We start from the raw sequence: 16014 nt of genomic DNA on the forward strand, positions 1-16014 counted from the left end.
TTGCCTCAGCAGTAATTAAGTGCCTTTGTTTCACCAGCTGTAATCCCACAGATGGAGGAGTAGTACTGTGCTGCTGACACGCCTGAGAATACCCAAGGAGAGAGAGAGAGGAGGAGATACACACAGACTGAGTGGTATAAAGGTGAGATAAACAATGTTTGCCCTAAAAGTAAACACTCCCACCTCTATCTGCGATGTGTAATAAAGGCTGTCTGTGCTGATCGTGTGTCCACGCCCATCTGAAGCAGCTGAACGTGTCCCATTTATCATGCTTTAACTGACCGCCATTTTAACATTTCATCAGCCTTTCCTTTGGCTCACATTAGTTCCCTTGCAAGTCATTGTGGTGACGTTTCGGGAGTAGTTGCCAGAGTGTTGTGCATCAGCTGAAAATCACATGCTAGTGTTGTCACTATATGCAGCACTGGCACTGCAGCTGGAAATCAGTTTGCTCAAACTGTAGCTCAGGCGGTTCTAGGAGATGTGAAAGCTGTCTGTCTGTATTCAGAGTGATAATTACAACTGTGCTATTTGTACATATTACACATGGGCCATACTGTTAGCATTAGTACTGAATTCAAGGCTGATTGCATGTAAAAGAAAAGAAAGAGAAGAAGAACACATAAAAGGTGGAGATTTAATCTTATTTACTACAGCCTCAATAAAAAACATTTAAAAAGTCCACTGTAATCAACTGAGGGAGTGCTCTAAAAAGCCAGTATTCATTAAGCTCTAAGGTGATTTTCTGTACTAGGCACCTAAATTGTCTACAGGCTAGAGACAATATTCCTTCAAGGGCAGTAATATATACTTTGTGTAGGTTATGAAACAAGTTTTTGTTCATCTGTCACAGCGGTTGATGGATTTCAACAAAGGAGCTTTCATGTAGCCATGTAGTAGACAAAAGCTACAGGCACTTTTAAAGTACCAGCCACAAATTAAGGTTATCAGCTTTCAGGCGAGGCCTATGCTAACTACCCACGCTGGATGTGCAGGTGTCCTTGTTGTAGCAGGGGTTTTTTGGGGAGGTGATGGTCAAAGTGCGGCTGCAGTCGCACCGTTGTGAGGCAGGTCCCCGCTGCTAATCCAAGCTGTAGACTGGAGCCCTGCTTCAGTTAATCTGATCATCTGTGACCTGCTGAGACATGAAACCCACCCTCCAGAGCTCCTCTAATCTGCACACACACACACACACACATCCACATAAACACAAGCAGGAACACATGCATGTAGCTGACAGGTACACACATAAACACTCATGTTGGCATGCGCTCAATCACATGTGTACAGCACACTGCAAAGTGAAGTACTCTCCCACACACACACACTTGTACAAATACACACCCTCAAGAAAGGCTCAGCTATGACAATGCCACCTCTCAGTCTGTTGACAGGTGAGTCACAGCTAAAAGACTGAGGCATTAGTCTGCTTTCGACAAGCTGTCATTTGCCTATGCTGAGAAGATCTTGTCAGCTTTGCACTGATATGACAGCAGTCCTATCGCCGACTGGAACTTCAACTGGCCGCGCCAATGAAAGATTTCAGAGAAATAGGTTACATGATGTTGACGGCCTACTTTGAGAAGAACTGTGCCACAGCCCCAAGAGGGATCAGCAGAGAGCCAGTAGGCCTTATTTAAATTTCCTAATTTTACATGTGTTAACAGATAACCTCAATTTCAATCACTCTCTAGCAATCAAAGCCGCCACTTCTCTGCAGCGTTCTAAAAATGACACAAACCCATGACGAATGCTAATGAGAGAAATTAAACAAACAATGCGAGAAAATAACAAAAAAAGGCAAGCCTACATCTTCTTTCCCCGCTGACACTATCGACCGCGTGTCAGAGCGTGTTGAGGAGTTGTGTAAATCCATAAAACAGATAAAGGAGGATAATGAGATGGAAGGGGGGAGAGCAGATCTATTCATCAAAGCCTCTTTCTAACACACTCAGCAGATAGGGGCAGAAATGTTGTATGGCTGCTTACTCTCCAGTTTGGAGATTAAAGCTTTGGTTGGCTGATGGAAAATAAAGTTGAGAGGTATAGTATTCTTATTCAAACTACGGAGAAACTGGAGAGGCCAGTTACACCAGTAAGAATTTACTAGCACACTAGTATTCCACTTATGAATTTAACCTTGTCATATTCAGGATATAATGCCTCAAAGTTGTTCATATCCCTGCATACATTATGAGTAAAACGTCATTCAAAGAAATGTTATTTACATGTATAAATAAAACTGCAAAAACCTGGTAAGAAATTGGAAACCACAAAATTCACACATTTTAAACAGACGCTTGTGCAATTTCATTTTGCTATATAATGCAAGCAAAGGGGAATAAGGTGTCGCATCGCCTGGTTTGGCACGTTGTTTGTTGGTTGTGATGATAAGACCTCTGAGGATGCTTTCTCCTGTGGGCTGAGGAGACTCTAAGCCTACAAGGAGATGATGAAAACAGTCCTCATAAGCTTGAGAACACTGAGGTAGAGAGGGCTGAATAAGTGTGTATCAATAAGCCAAGGTACAGGGTCTCAAACAGCCTGTGATCCGCAGGGATGTGTTTTATCTTCGCCGGACGCAGTTACTCACATTGATCTCACTATCCTGCTCTTTTTCTTGTTCTCTGGCCGAGCCATGCAATCACTGAACCTGACAAGCTTCCTACCATGGATGTTTTAATGATTTGCAACAGCAAATGTGGTGTCAATTTATGCCCCCCACTTCTATTTCCCTCTCATCCTCCTCTCCCTCCTTCATTCCCTCACCCACCATGGGCTCACCCTACTCTGTGATGGTGCAATCTGCCAATTAGTGTCCCCCACCTGTCGCCGCAGGTCACTGGTGGAGGCATCTGCTGGGTGTGAAATTGGCCATCTCACTTTCGTCCGTGAACTTTGCATGGCACCCCCGTCGGCCCAAACACACACACACACACACACACACACACACACACACACACACACACACACACACACAAACAGATATGCTGCTATGACCCAAAGTTGACCTTTATGGTATGGCCACCCTGCATGGGAAGGGGTGTGATACAAATGATACCTCTAGCTTGGACTCGGTATTAAAAGACTCTTCCTACTAGAACAGTAGCATTTTTTGGGGGGTATCAAAAGATATTCAAAAGCCTTGACAGCTGGTATTCTTATTCTTTGTAGTCACATCACCATGTTCCCAGATCACAGAAATAAAGTTGGGGAGTACAGTGTTATTAAGCCAATAGGAATGATGGTCAAAACCTCAAAAGTAAAACCCAAGTAGTAATAAAGCAGATTTATGCTTTAATAACAGACTTCAAGTTTTATTGTTGTGGGAATTTATACAGAGCTCAGCTGAACAAAAGAGGCATCAACAAAGCATAATTTAAGAACCAGTATCAAATCTGAATTAGCAGAGCGTGTATTGGTATGAAAACATTTACAACAATACCCGGCTCTCCCTCTAACTAGACTGCTGTAAGCCTTTCATCAACTAATACAAGAGTCATTTACACCGACTCCAAGACTTTCATCCAGACAAGCTCTGTGAAATTACCCTAAATTTGAGCAGCTACACTCGAGCCTATTAAGCCTGATGTTTCTGAGATTGGCCTTGAATAAGTTGTCTACAGTAACCTGACTGCAACAGCAGTATTGTCTTGGGTAATCAGCCATTTTAGACCAGACAGAGGCACACCTACATCATTTTATCACTCTGATTCAATGCTTATTCTCAATTTAATGAGGTAAATAATTGTCTCTTCATAATTTGTATGGCGAGGACACAGATTTTAAGTCAGTGTGTAGGAAGAAAGCACCAGCCTTTTAAGTGCTAGCTTTGAGATGGTGGTCTCCGTTCAGCTCATCAGTATTTGCAGCACAGCAGACAGCATAGGGAGCGTTTTACAAGAAATTATGGCAGGCTCCACTTTTGCAGCGCAGTCCATCACTGCCACTCGTCAAGCCTGAATGGGATATGAGTCAGAACGAGAACGCTTCTAGGAGAAGGGATGAGTTCACACAGGGCGCACTCCATTGTCACATTAACATGCTTTTTTAGAAGACAGGCCCATGTCAGTCACTGTCGGGGCAGTTTATACTCCTCATTTTATTAACGCGGGAATAATTTTGATACTGACATATCAACACATAGGCTTAGACATCTTCTGCACTGACACATCTTCACATGGGATTGGGATGTCATGCTAGGCCTGGTTCATAACAGCTTGTTTGATACAAACCAATAGTCATTTAGATAAAAAAATGTAGAGGAAACCCATTCTGGTGTAGGGCCCCTAAATATTGCATTTCTTTTGCCTCATTAGATGGAGCCAATTAAGAAGATCTCTGTCTCATTATAAAGGCTGGCCCTTGGGAGACAGCTGGGCCTGTCTGTCTGACAGTTTGTAGCTCCCTAGGTGTGTATGTGTATGTGTGTGTGAGCTGGGGGTGGGTATTGTAGAGCATCTTAGCCCTGTGTCTTTGTAAGTTTGTCCATTTTATAATCACAGGAAAATTAAAACAACCCTGGGGGAGCAGTCAACACATTTCCTGAGCAACGATTCACTTCTATGTTTAATATGGGCCACAGCAAACGTCATATGCTTTAGTATACTGGCAATACAAGGAACATACTGTGGCTAGTGGTAGGCATCTCTGGCCTTCCCAGGAAAAAAACAACAAGGCTGAAGCTATTGATTTTCATCATATACATTTTAAATGAAATCGTGTAAGGCAGGGTTCCGCTGAACCAAGTAAACAAATAAATGCTACTCTCAGTAGGAATTCGATTAGGATAACCTCAGTCTGTCTCTGATGAGTGATGATGAAACTATGTATCAATAATTAATGAGACCAATACAAAAGGTCAAGCACACAGCAAGCCTCCTGCCTGACTCGCCATAGATCTGCCTTCAGCTTTACTGCAGAGGTGCTCACAACGGCGACGACTACTGCAGCGGTAAGGGCGTTTGAGTCCAGCTGGCCTTGAAATCACCAAATGTGAGGATGCCATTGATTCTGCAGTACTGGTTTAAGTAGCTGTTTTTTTACAGACGGAGAGGGAAAAAACGCAGAGAATCTAGTACTTTATCAGCACTGTGGGCAGCAGAGAGAGATGGAAAAAGAGGATGACTCAGAGGTAGTGGGCGGATTGAGACCAGGTGAGACACTGGTACAGCAGATGGGCAGATTTTCAGCGCTCAGTCTCTCTGTCGTGTTGCAGGCGGCTCATCGGGTGACAAACACCTACTATTCAATCTGACATGACCAACAGTAGTGCCAAACAGTTTCTGTTTTATAGAGAAGACATAATGGAGTTCAAGTTCAAAACTAGAACTCCATTATATGATATAACAAAGGCTGCGTATAAGCAGATTGGTGTAGAGTAGTCGCACTATAGGATTGCTGTGTTGTCTCCAAGCTGATATTCTGTAACAACTACTACTTAATAGTAGTAGTATGGAAGAAGTAAGCTACCTAACTATTCTCAGTTGTCTCTGCGTTTTAGTTTTAGTTTCGCTGCCCACATTAAAGGGCAAAATTGTTCACCAAAATTCCTGCTGCTAGAGGACAGGATTTGCTACCAAAAATGATTCTAAACACGGTAAACCAGCAGCGCCAATAGCACTAACAAGGGAATGAACTGTGATTTCTTATATTCTCAATTAAGCATTTCAAAAGCAGGGAAAAAGAAATATATAAAGGATTTTGTTGAGTAAAAAATATAGTATTACAGTAGAGTATTATGGTAGCACTGCATTTTACTAATTTCCTGTAATATCTGAGTTTTCTTAGAATTCAAGTATCTACAGTCGGCTTCGTCCAGTTCTGCAGCTAGACCCCGAGGGAGACAGTAATTTGTGGGGATCACAGCAGACTCTCTCTCTCTCTCTCTTTCCCCCTCTCGCACACAAATACACTGACACAGATGTGGGTCAGAGCAGTGGCCCAATTAAAATGCCAACACGTACTCTACTGTATCACCTTCTTTGATCAACAGCAGCGTGTGCAATACTTTTAAGTCTGAAGCAACATCAATAACCTCTGTAAAAATGTATCCCAAGTAAAATACATTTATACAAATTGTCAATACTAACATATAAAAAATGTACATCCCAGGACTATGAACCACACACATAATCTTGACATGACTGAGATATGTCCTGTTATGGTGACAAGACCGATAAGATTTAAAGATGAAACATTAGAACCACTTCAGGTAATTTAGCTGTAAATTTGCATCTTTCTACATGGCTCAAGTGCATTGATTCCAAATCATGTTGTCACATGTTATTGATATTAATGGTGGTTCAAATACTTTCATTTACACTAAATAAATGTTTTTGTGGTATCAAAAATTTCCAGTGAGTCCTTCACTACATTGTACTGACTGGCTAACTGGACGTGGGTCATGAGACTTTAACAGTGAGCTGATCTGGCTTCCTCCTCCCTCCCTCTTATCTCTTCCTATCTTTTGAACTTCTTTTTCAGATCAGCTAGACTGGGGCTGTGGGATGTAGGGGGGTGAAATCACATGGATCAAATGAAATTTGGCATGGTTTGGACTGGGAAGACAGTGAGAGTGCATGCATGTGTCTGCGTACGAGGAGGCCAGTGTAAGGAACGGCAGCGGTGGGGGTCTCCTAGGGGCTCATCAAAGCATGCCGCGTCCACTGCAGCCCCACGTTAAGCTCAAGTCAGAGCCTCATTGTGTCTGTGTGAATGACCCTGGGGGAACACCAACTCCCGCTGCGCTGCGTGCATTCCCCTCCGCATGTTTGCTCTGCACAGGGTGTGGCCCAGTTCAAGAGGATTACGCTGAGGAATGCAGCCGAGCCCATCTCTTAAAACAAGAGAGGAGAGGGGGGCTGAGGCCATGCGCACAAAGTTCATGTTCACTGAAGCTTCCTAAATAATCCATAAAAAAATAAATGCAAATACAAAAAGCCCAGAGGGAGGAAGTTACAGTTAGTCAGAGGAATCTTTTTTAAAAAGCTGTCTTTGGTAAAAATGATTATTTAAGTTTCTCTGTCTGGTTTCTGTCTCAACTGGTCGCTATGGAGTAATAGATTAATTCAAAGTCGCAGGCACTTTTCTACTGAATCTCAATAACAATCTTTGATAAATGTTGCTCTGATTCCCTTCCTGGCTAGACCTGTCACTTGCTCCTGCCCTTTCTTCTTCACTGCTTTGGCTGAATCACTTAGCCATGCAAATATTAACACTTTCCCTTCTCTCGATGTTCCCTTGCTTCTTTATTTACCCGTTTCAGCTATCCCACGCCCCCATAAAACACTTATGCTCTTTTGAAGCAGATTCCGGATTAAGATGTTCTTACTAAGTGAGGGAAACCAGGGCGCCTCAACCCCCAGGGGGGACTGTGGGGAGTCTGTGACACAAATGAGAAAACCCTCCACACACCTGAAAGTAGCGTCTATTGTTTCCCCCGCTTCACACCTTTCTTTCTGAGAACCGCAGCTTGATGAAACATGATGCACCAGACTATCCCTTACCCCTCCAACTATTGAAGCTCAGTCAGGCGTGGAGGTCACCTGGAAAAATTTGACTGGTACAAAAAAAATGTGGTGAAGAAAATCTTTACAGATCATGTTATCAGGCATCTGATCTGCTGTTTAAAGGCTTGAAGGCCTGTGTATGTAAAACATACATTTTCTACAGTATGGAAAAACATTACAAAAATGTGCCTGTCAAGCCAAACGAGAATCAGATCAACACTGGTTGACATTGGAATGGCAGTGAGTCACGGAGAGACTTCCTCCTTGTTTTGGATATGAAAAGTGACCCAGAGTTGGCTTTTATCCTATTGGAGAGTTAAGCTAACATTACTGCAAAGCATGTGAAATATATTGTGATTTTTCTAGCTATTTTGATCCATGATACTAGCCTGCGTACTCGTATTATGTCAAAGTGTTGATTTTAGGCTTGCAAGAAATTATGTAAAAGATTTTAGCTATGCTGAAGAAAGCAAACTGTAATGACCATGTTAACTACAATGATACATGAAATGAATACAAAAGACTATCTTCCAGGATAATTCCAAAAAGTAAGTTCTTTATATTTTTTATGTGCTCGATCTCCTGTCTATCCCACTACTATTATATTGTTTATAATTCTGGTTAGATTGGGATTATCGTGTCTCAACACATTTCCAGACCAATTCAGTACAGCAATGTTACTTACAATGATCTAACTGTTATGCTAAAGTGTGGCAACAATCTCATTTATTATATTCAGTCCAACTCACTAGCTGTTCATTATCATCCATTAAATTTAGCTATGCTGACATTGCTGAGCCCCTCTGGTGAAAGATGCACAAATAGTTATTGAAAAGCCAGCAGGCGAGCTAACCGGCTACAAGCAATCAATGTAGCGTTCTTATGCAACGAGCATGGATTGGTTCAACTTCAAGTTGATAAAAACATTACTGCAACATTGCAGTGGGAGTTTACCTGAGATTGATGCTGATTAGGCTCGCTCATTAGTTTGAGCATGTGCATGCTTGGAAAGGTAATGGTTACAATCTGAAACATCACACCTACAGGCCAGTGAAAATTACACATGGCCCTTTTAAAGGAGAATCTCTCAGTGAGCTGCTTTAGTGTTATTTTCGGCATTATTTAAAATTTGCCTATGTGTGTTATGTCATATTTGTGCAATTACAAGCAGTCAAAATCATAACTTGAGACAAACATTCTGGACATGTCTTTAACTGCGGAGGGAAGATAGCTGAGAAATAAGCATCAACAAAAGGCTACTGCCAGAGGCACAGCCAATGTGACATCATCACATGATTGGTGCGACTGCATTTATTCCATTAACGTAGGTATTCCCACTCATTTCCTCCCCACCACCACTTTGTCATGGTTTCCATGGTCACAGTGCAACAAGTATCAACGAGCTAAAAGGAAATGGCTTCAACCACGACACACTGCTTGTGATGCTGCTGGAGAAGCACTGCAGCCTGTATTGATTATCTATCAGCTTCTGCAGTGAATGATGTTAAAGTTGTTTGGCCCAAATATGGATGATATTTCAATCTCTCTCATTGAAATAGATTTAGTCTGTCAGAGTCTAGTCTGCTTGATTTGACTTCTGGTTCAAAATGATGTGCAACAGCTAATGAAAAAGCTGTATCATGGTTATTACACGTGTGCCTTAACAGACCTGAATTGTTTGTTGAGTTATAGTGCCCATACCATTTTACTCTGCAAGCATAACCATACGGCTTTTTCATGCCTTTTGTTTGATTAACTAATGGTTATGCGTCTTCACGTGTTTCAATCATTTACCTTTTGCCACACTGTTTAAACAACTACAATCTGCATCCCTAACGAGACATTTAAATGCCACGTCGTGCCTGACAGCCACCGAACCTGTCTGCACATGTTAAGTTTACATGCGATTTTTTTCATTTCAAAAGATAAAGTCGAGAAAACCCCAAATGTGTGGGAAAGTCACACAATGAACATACCAACACTACTCATTTGGACTATTGTGGAGTTAGAGCTTTAGAGAAGAGCTGAACTGTGACGGGCTCCATTAAAGTGTATGAATAAAAAAAAAGTGTTGACATAAATGAGCATGTGCCACGGCTACTCCTGTTGTTGAGGTCACCGCTGCCAAATGTTCATGTCGTGGCTCAATGGAAATGAGTGATACCTGGCAAGCGATATCACGTCTACCAACCAAATGTGAATCCTGCTTTAGTTGGACAGAGATGAAGCAGCCCGTCCTATTTTGAGACATGACAAATGTAGCATAGAGAGACTATTTCTAAAGCCCACAGTGTAGAGCAGGAGGACAAAAAATAATACCCTAGACATTGCACTATAGTACTGCTGAGAGCTGCGCGGTGGAGTCGGGACGCTGCAAGCTTTATGATCGAGAACGCAGGGGAAAATCTAGCAGGAATGATTCCTCATTATCATTTGTCTCATGCAAAGCACACTAACAGAAAAAAAAACCATTTTTTTTTCAGTTGCTTGTTAGGTCAGTCTTTTGCTCCAGATGACTGGAACTTGTGCCAGTGGCCACTGTTTGGCTGTCTGCTACCAAACACCACTACACCCATTCCTTTGCTTGACGTGTCTCGGCCTCCGGTCTGGTGACTTTACTGGCTGATCAGAAATTTGAAAGGCATGTTCGTTCTCCATCGATAAGGGTGGATGCACACACAAGAGCAATAAATGAATTATGCTCTCAAATGTAATTTATACAGAACATAAATATCTGAGGCACTTATCTCTTCTCTATTTCTTGCCACAAGCAATGGCAGCAACCTTTCTGACTAGTCCCACTGCATTGTGTTTGAAATGAATAACATCTTTTAAAGACTGCTTTGCAGAAGATGATTGCCAGTCAGAGACACGTATAATTTACCAAAAATATACCTAAAATGCTTTTTTTATTTTGTGCAGCCAACACCCAGTAAATCATACGCATAAATTATTTTAAAACCTTCTGAACACTGTATCGATTATATCAACCATGTCAAAATACATCTAAAATAAACCTTGGTGAGAAAAAAATAAACAAATTCGTTTTATTTTGGAAATGGGCTGTAATATTTGAGATTCAGCTATAAGGGGCAGGAAGGAGCCATTGTCAGTATGACATATTTTTCCAACTCAGACTGAAAACAACAACCAGAATAGTGAGTTGGCATGCTTGTTTACCGCTGCCTGACAAGTGCAACAGAAGAGTTACACCTCCTACCCGACTCCTCTCCTGAGCCGTACCTTTCATGTGTTTGTGAAAAGGACCCTTCTGATCACTGGCCAAGTCACGCCTGGCAGCACACAACCCTGGCATGATAACCCTATCAGATGAGAAGACCCAGGAAGACGATACAGGCGTAATGGGGTGGAAATCAGCCTGCCGTGGAGCGAAACACATTTCCTAATGCATAATAAAGCATTCATTCTCTTAGCCGTCACGAGGAAAGTCTGTGAGCGAGGGGCTGAGTTGGAGTTAAAAGCACAGAGAATCCTGTATTCTTGTTCTGTCACTGCGTTGTATGGTGAAAAGAGGGGGAGGCAGAGAGCGAGAGAGATAGAATGGCTGGAATTAGAGACAGATCTATCTATACGTTTATATAGTGTAATGGCTAATTTAACGTCTGGCCATGGGACAACAGCTCAAAATTAGCCTTTTGCCAATGGAGAAAGTACTAAAAACCACCATGCTAGCCACCAGGCTAGCCTTTCGAACAAAGACCTGATGGACTTGCCCATAGATTACATCAAATTGAGTCTGTTTCTCAAAATATGACGCTGACAACAGCTGTGAAGTCGTCTTGGTGATACTCTAGAGGCTAGCAAAGACGTCCTTTTCAAATCATTCAAAGGTGTGTCAGAGCATCTCGTTTCAGACCAGGATGATTACTCTTTTGTCCACCGTGGTCCCTTGCAGAGAGCATTTCTCATAGTGAGACGCCTCATTCATATTCTCAGAGAACACGGGTTACAAGATAAGTAACCTCAGGTTCTTCTAGGCTTTACAGCTCCCTCTGAGAGACATCTTGAGTGCATACTGCATGCGAAGGCTTTTCCTTCATTCTGTATATTAAGGTACAGATGATGCATGAATTGCCAGTGAATTTCCCCAAAGCCACAATTTGTAGAGGATACGTGACGTCATTGAGAATAGTCTAAACGAAATGTGGCACTAATATAAGGTTCAGTGCTCCGGTCATTTTGTTTCCTCAGTCAGGGATGACTAGTTGGATTTTTCAATGAACAGCAAAATCATGTGCAGAGGATTCATGTCAGGCCTTCCCTTGGAAGGCTCAACAACAAATCGATCCCGATTGGAGTCAGCTGTTTGCTCATTAAACCATAACAGCTCGCAAAATCTGGCCGCTGGGAAGGAATGTCACCCACTGATTGACTGCAAGCAATAACTCTGCGAGCCTTACCATGAGCTAAGTCTTAGCCACGAAAACAGCTGACAGCATCATAAAGGCAGCTTGTTTTCATAGTGTCAAATAAATAACTGACTCTAAGCAACTTGTAATGAGGAGGGCTTTTTACACACTTCAAAGATCTTCATGAATTTCATGTACAAAAGAAATGCGTTTCAGGAGGGATAGGGTCACACTGACCTCGTACATAACCTTGAAAAATGTGACATGCACTCTCCACACACTGCACTGCTGTATATATAAAAATGCAGCTACAGTTCACAATAAAAAAAAAAACACAAGACAAACTTCTCACAGTTCCAGTGTTCTGCTCTAGTTTCTTTGGCTATTTATCATTGTCACAGCTGTTTTTTTTTTCACACAGCTTGAAAATAATGGGTTGCTTTTTAATGCAGTCATCTTATTTGCAGCATATGGGGGCTTGTGTGAAGCAACCTTGTTATAATTGGGAAGACTTTAAAAGTGTCTGGTGCTAAGCCAATTTACCATTAATTTACCACTATGAAAAAGCAAACTGTGCAGTAGAGCAAAAGTATACTGAACACATGGTTCCTACACATGCTTCATATCAAAATGTCATACTTTTCCAGACTTCTCTCTGAGTATAATTTCTTATGTAAAGAAATGGTTTTAAAATATGTTAGCATGTGTGTTACATTCTGACTATGTATGCTATTATGTTGCCGCAAAAAGTTGTTCCCCCAATACTTTTTAGTAAATAAGAACAGAAAATGATTTGAAAAATGTTAAATAATTGAAGTTTATTCAGTTTATTTTTCTGATAACTGCATAACTCAGACATTCTCAATATCTGGTTATGTGCGATGCTACGTATATATGCAGTTCAGAGATGTTGCTGCATTTTCATTTAAGCTAATTTGGGCATGGATTTGGTGGAGTTTAGGGCTGACCCCAAACAGTCCAAGATTGGATGCTTCGATGGGCGGAGCCTGATTCGACTATCAATCTCACAGTCGAAGCTTCGCAGCGAAACAAGGATCATGCCATTTATGCGATATGGGGGAGCTCAACATCTGATTTTACATTGAACTACCAGTTTTCTCCCAATAAGTTCATATACAGCCTATTACAACACACATTTCAACGTTTAATGCTGTAAATAAACATGTAAAAAAAAATAAAATAAATGTAAATAAATGTTTTTAAAGTGAATGAATTGTAACCCTCACCCTGGGTCGTCAGTGCGCATGTGTAGGTGTGGCGTGTTATGTGTGTAGTGGCAGGAGGAACACTTGCTGAAGAGATGGAGCCACAGCTTCACCAGTGTTGTGCCGAGTTGTTCGCACCTCGTGGGACTTTCGAGTAATTTATCACCGTTGATGAACCACACAAAGAATATTATATCGATTTTAAACATGTAAATGTAAATGCTCCGTATTTGTATAGCGCCTTTCTAGTCTTTTCGACCACTCCAAGCGCTTTTACACTACATCGGCCGATACTTGAAATAGACCCGCGAGGAACAGCGACGTGCATGCAGTTGTCAGCAGCACGGCAAAAACTCTGCACAAGACCGGTGAATGGCAGGCAAGAGAGAGAGAGAGAGAGAGGGAAAAGGGTCAACAATAAGCCTCAGTTTAGCTTTGGCTCGCAATCACCGCGCACAAAGACACACATGATTCGACTATGAGTCGACTATAGGCAGGACTTGACGATTCTGATTCGACTATGTAAATCCTTAGTCGGGGACAGCCCTAGTGCAGTTACAAGGCATTGGGGCAGAGATGTTTTGCAGGCTGTGATGTCAAAGCATAGAAGCAGCACTGCATTGTGTTCGTGCAGTCACACGCTATACTTCCTTTTTTATAAAGATTATAAAGACTGGACTGCACACTATACTTCTTGCCTAACTTTCAACGACATCAAGCTGGTAAACTCTTTGGCTGCCCTGGCTGCCTGCTCCAAAAGCCATGAAAAACACTCTGCTTGTTTGATCAATTTATTTGTATAAATTCAGAATTTTATATTTTAGAAAACAGAATAAGGCAATAGTCTGTATTTTTGAATTGTATTAAAAATGATATATTATTAAAAATTACACTTTCCCCATAATATCTTTTTCCTTTTTTTCCATACTTATCCACACATGGAAATTATGAAAATCAAATTCCATACTTTTCCATACCACGTACCACAAATATAACAGCAACATAACCTCTGATAAGATGATTAGTCACATCTTGAAAATGCAATACCTTTGCATCTTCTTAGAGCTGTAAGAACACAATATTACAACAACAGCTCTGGCTGTTACTGTTTGGTTGTGTGACAGCTGACATGCACCCAGGAATAGAAGCCCTGGAATGACTTAAGGCGATCAGATGTTCGTCCACAAGTAAAGATGATGGACAAGGCATGGTAACATAAGAAGAACTCCCCGTATGAAAAACACACGCGTGTACGCACATGCACACACACACACCTGTGGTGACGGTGAATATGACAACAGACCTCTCTGGCCTTTAGCTTCATAGGTCAGTCTGCTAACTGCAGCGCAGCGTGGTGACCTGACACACATACTAATTTGAGCAGACAACCTACACCCACCGACTAAAGCTGCAACATTTTACATCCAATGCTACATTGGTACAGCAGAGATGTAATCCACTTATTTATTTACTTAAACTTATACATAATTTGCTAGTCCCATGAAGGTTGTGTAAAGAAAAATAAATGTTACCTGTATGCCAGGCATTCGTGACAACAAATTAACCTGAGGTCTAAATAGGTACACATTTTCTTATCTATTTGAATTCTGTACTGTAGGGTGAAAAATAGAACAAAAGTAGAGGATAGAGTAAAATTCATAAAAATCCCAACAGAACACAACAGTTACCAATTGTATTTAAAAGTCCTTACCTTTAACGAGTCAAAGCAGGCAATAACCCTCCCATTCTCCACCTGGCAGCTTTTGGGTGGGTGGGCAAATTTGCATTCCTCATCGCTGCGTGAACAAGTCCCTCTCTGAAACTGCCGGCACACTTCCAGGGTCAGCCATTTTGTGTCCCGTATCGAGGCAATGTTTAGAGCCATGTTAGCGGCACCGGCTGTGGAGCTGGGGTGGAGTGGAGCCACTTGGTTTAAGAAGGAGTCTATTCTCTGAGGAGGGGTTTCAGAGTGTTCCAGTAGAAAAAAAATCAAACACACAACAACTAAAACTGATGGAACATGTAGATATAAACGATCTGCTTCAGGTCAGTGGATGAGGTTTGTCCTTGCGGACAGGAGAGTGGAGGTAATGGACTGGCAAGGTCTCTGTGACCGAAGCATGGGATTGCACTGCTGTTGTGGAGTGTGTCAGTCAAACAGCTAATTGTTCATCAATCAGTAAGTCTCAAGTGCAGACCTCTGACAAGGCAGAGGGGGCATGCTCGGAACCAAGCTCTACTGGTTGTCCCCAAAATGTCCTTTGTATGACTGATGGTATCTGTTCAGAGGTGGATGTTGGTCAGCAAAAGTGGCGCTATTTTGAGATGCAATGGCACAGTTTTGGACAACACAGAGTTTGTGGCGTTCTATTGTTTAAAAGTCTTCAGTACCTACTCTCTCTGAGCTTTGGCACCTTGGCCAGCAGCGCAGTAGCTCCACCTCTTCGCACTGAGCACAGGTAAGGAACAACCAAAAGGTCAAGGGTGTTTGCGGCTGATCTATGTACTGCCACGGCTGCAGAGGGACTGCTCTTCAGAAACACCCGGGGATCTTCAGGAAGGGATGTTGTCTCACAAGGCACTTTCTGTCTGTGATCTGAAATGGAGAAGAGCAAGAGACAGATAGAGACATAAAACAAACAGTGAGGTTATTCTAAGTGAGAGAATGGCTTGCTGAATATATCTAATAGGCCTCAACAGGCGTTAACAGTGCCTGCGTATGCATGTCAATCTGAATTTGTGTGCATACTGCCCCAGAGGGGTGCTCATTCTAAAGGGTACAGGGCTGATGGACCAGAGAAAAGGCAGTTGTGAGGTCATTCAGAAGCCACTTGAGTTTAAGTCCCCCAATCACTGCTGTGTGCCATTGTGCAGGGTGACTACATGCCCACTGGCTCTACAACATAT

At 42.0% G+C, this 16014-nt stretch overlaps 1 protein-coding gene across 21 annotated transcripts in view; it reads right to left on the bottom strand.

Annotated features, from left to right (window-relative positions):
- mbnl2 (muscleblind-like splicing regulator 2) overlaps positions 1-16014 on the bottom strand; it is a 67523-nt gene that overhangs the window by 30663 nt on the left and 20846 nt on the right. For 20 of the 21 annotated variants that reach the window (XM_046056543.1, XM_046056535.1, XM_046056558.1 and 17 more), the window contains exon 2: positions 14819-15703. The exons of the other annotated variant lie outside the window; for it this stretch is intronic. In XM_046056543.1, coding sequence (XP_045912499.1) covers positions 14819-14992 — 174 coding nt within the window. In that variant the 5' untranslated portion in view covers positions 14993-15703. The remainder of the gene's footprint in view (positions 1-14818; positions 15704-16014) is intronic. 21 annotated transcript variants of the gene reach the window in all.

This window comes from Micropterus dolomieu, linkage group LG01 (genome assembly GCF_021292245.1).
Source record: "Micropterus dolomieu isolate WLL.071019.BEF.003 ecotype Adirondacks linkage group LG01, ASM2129224v1, whole genome shotgun sequence".
Classification (NCBI taxonomy): Eukaryota; Metazoa; Chordata; class Actinopteri; order Centrarchiformes; family Centrarchidae; genus Micropterus; species Micropterus dolomieu.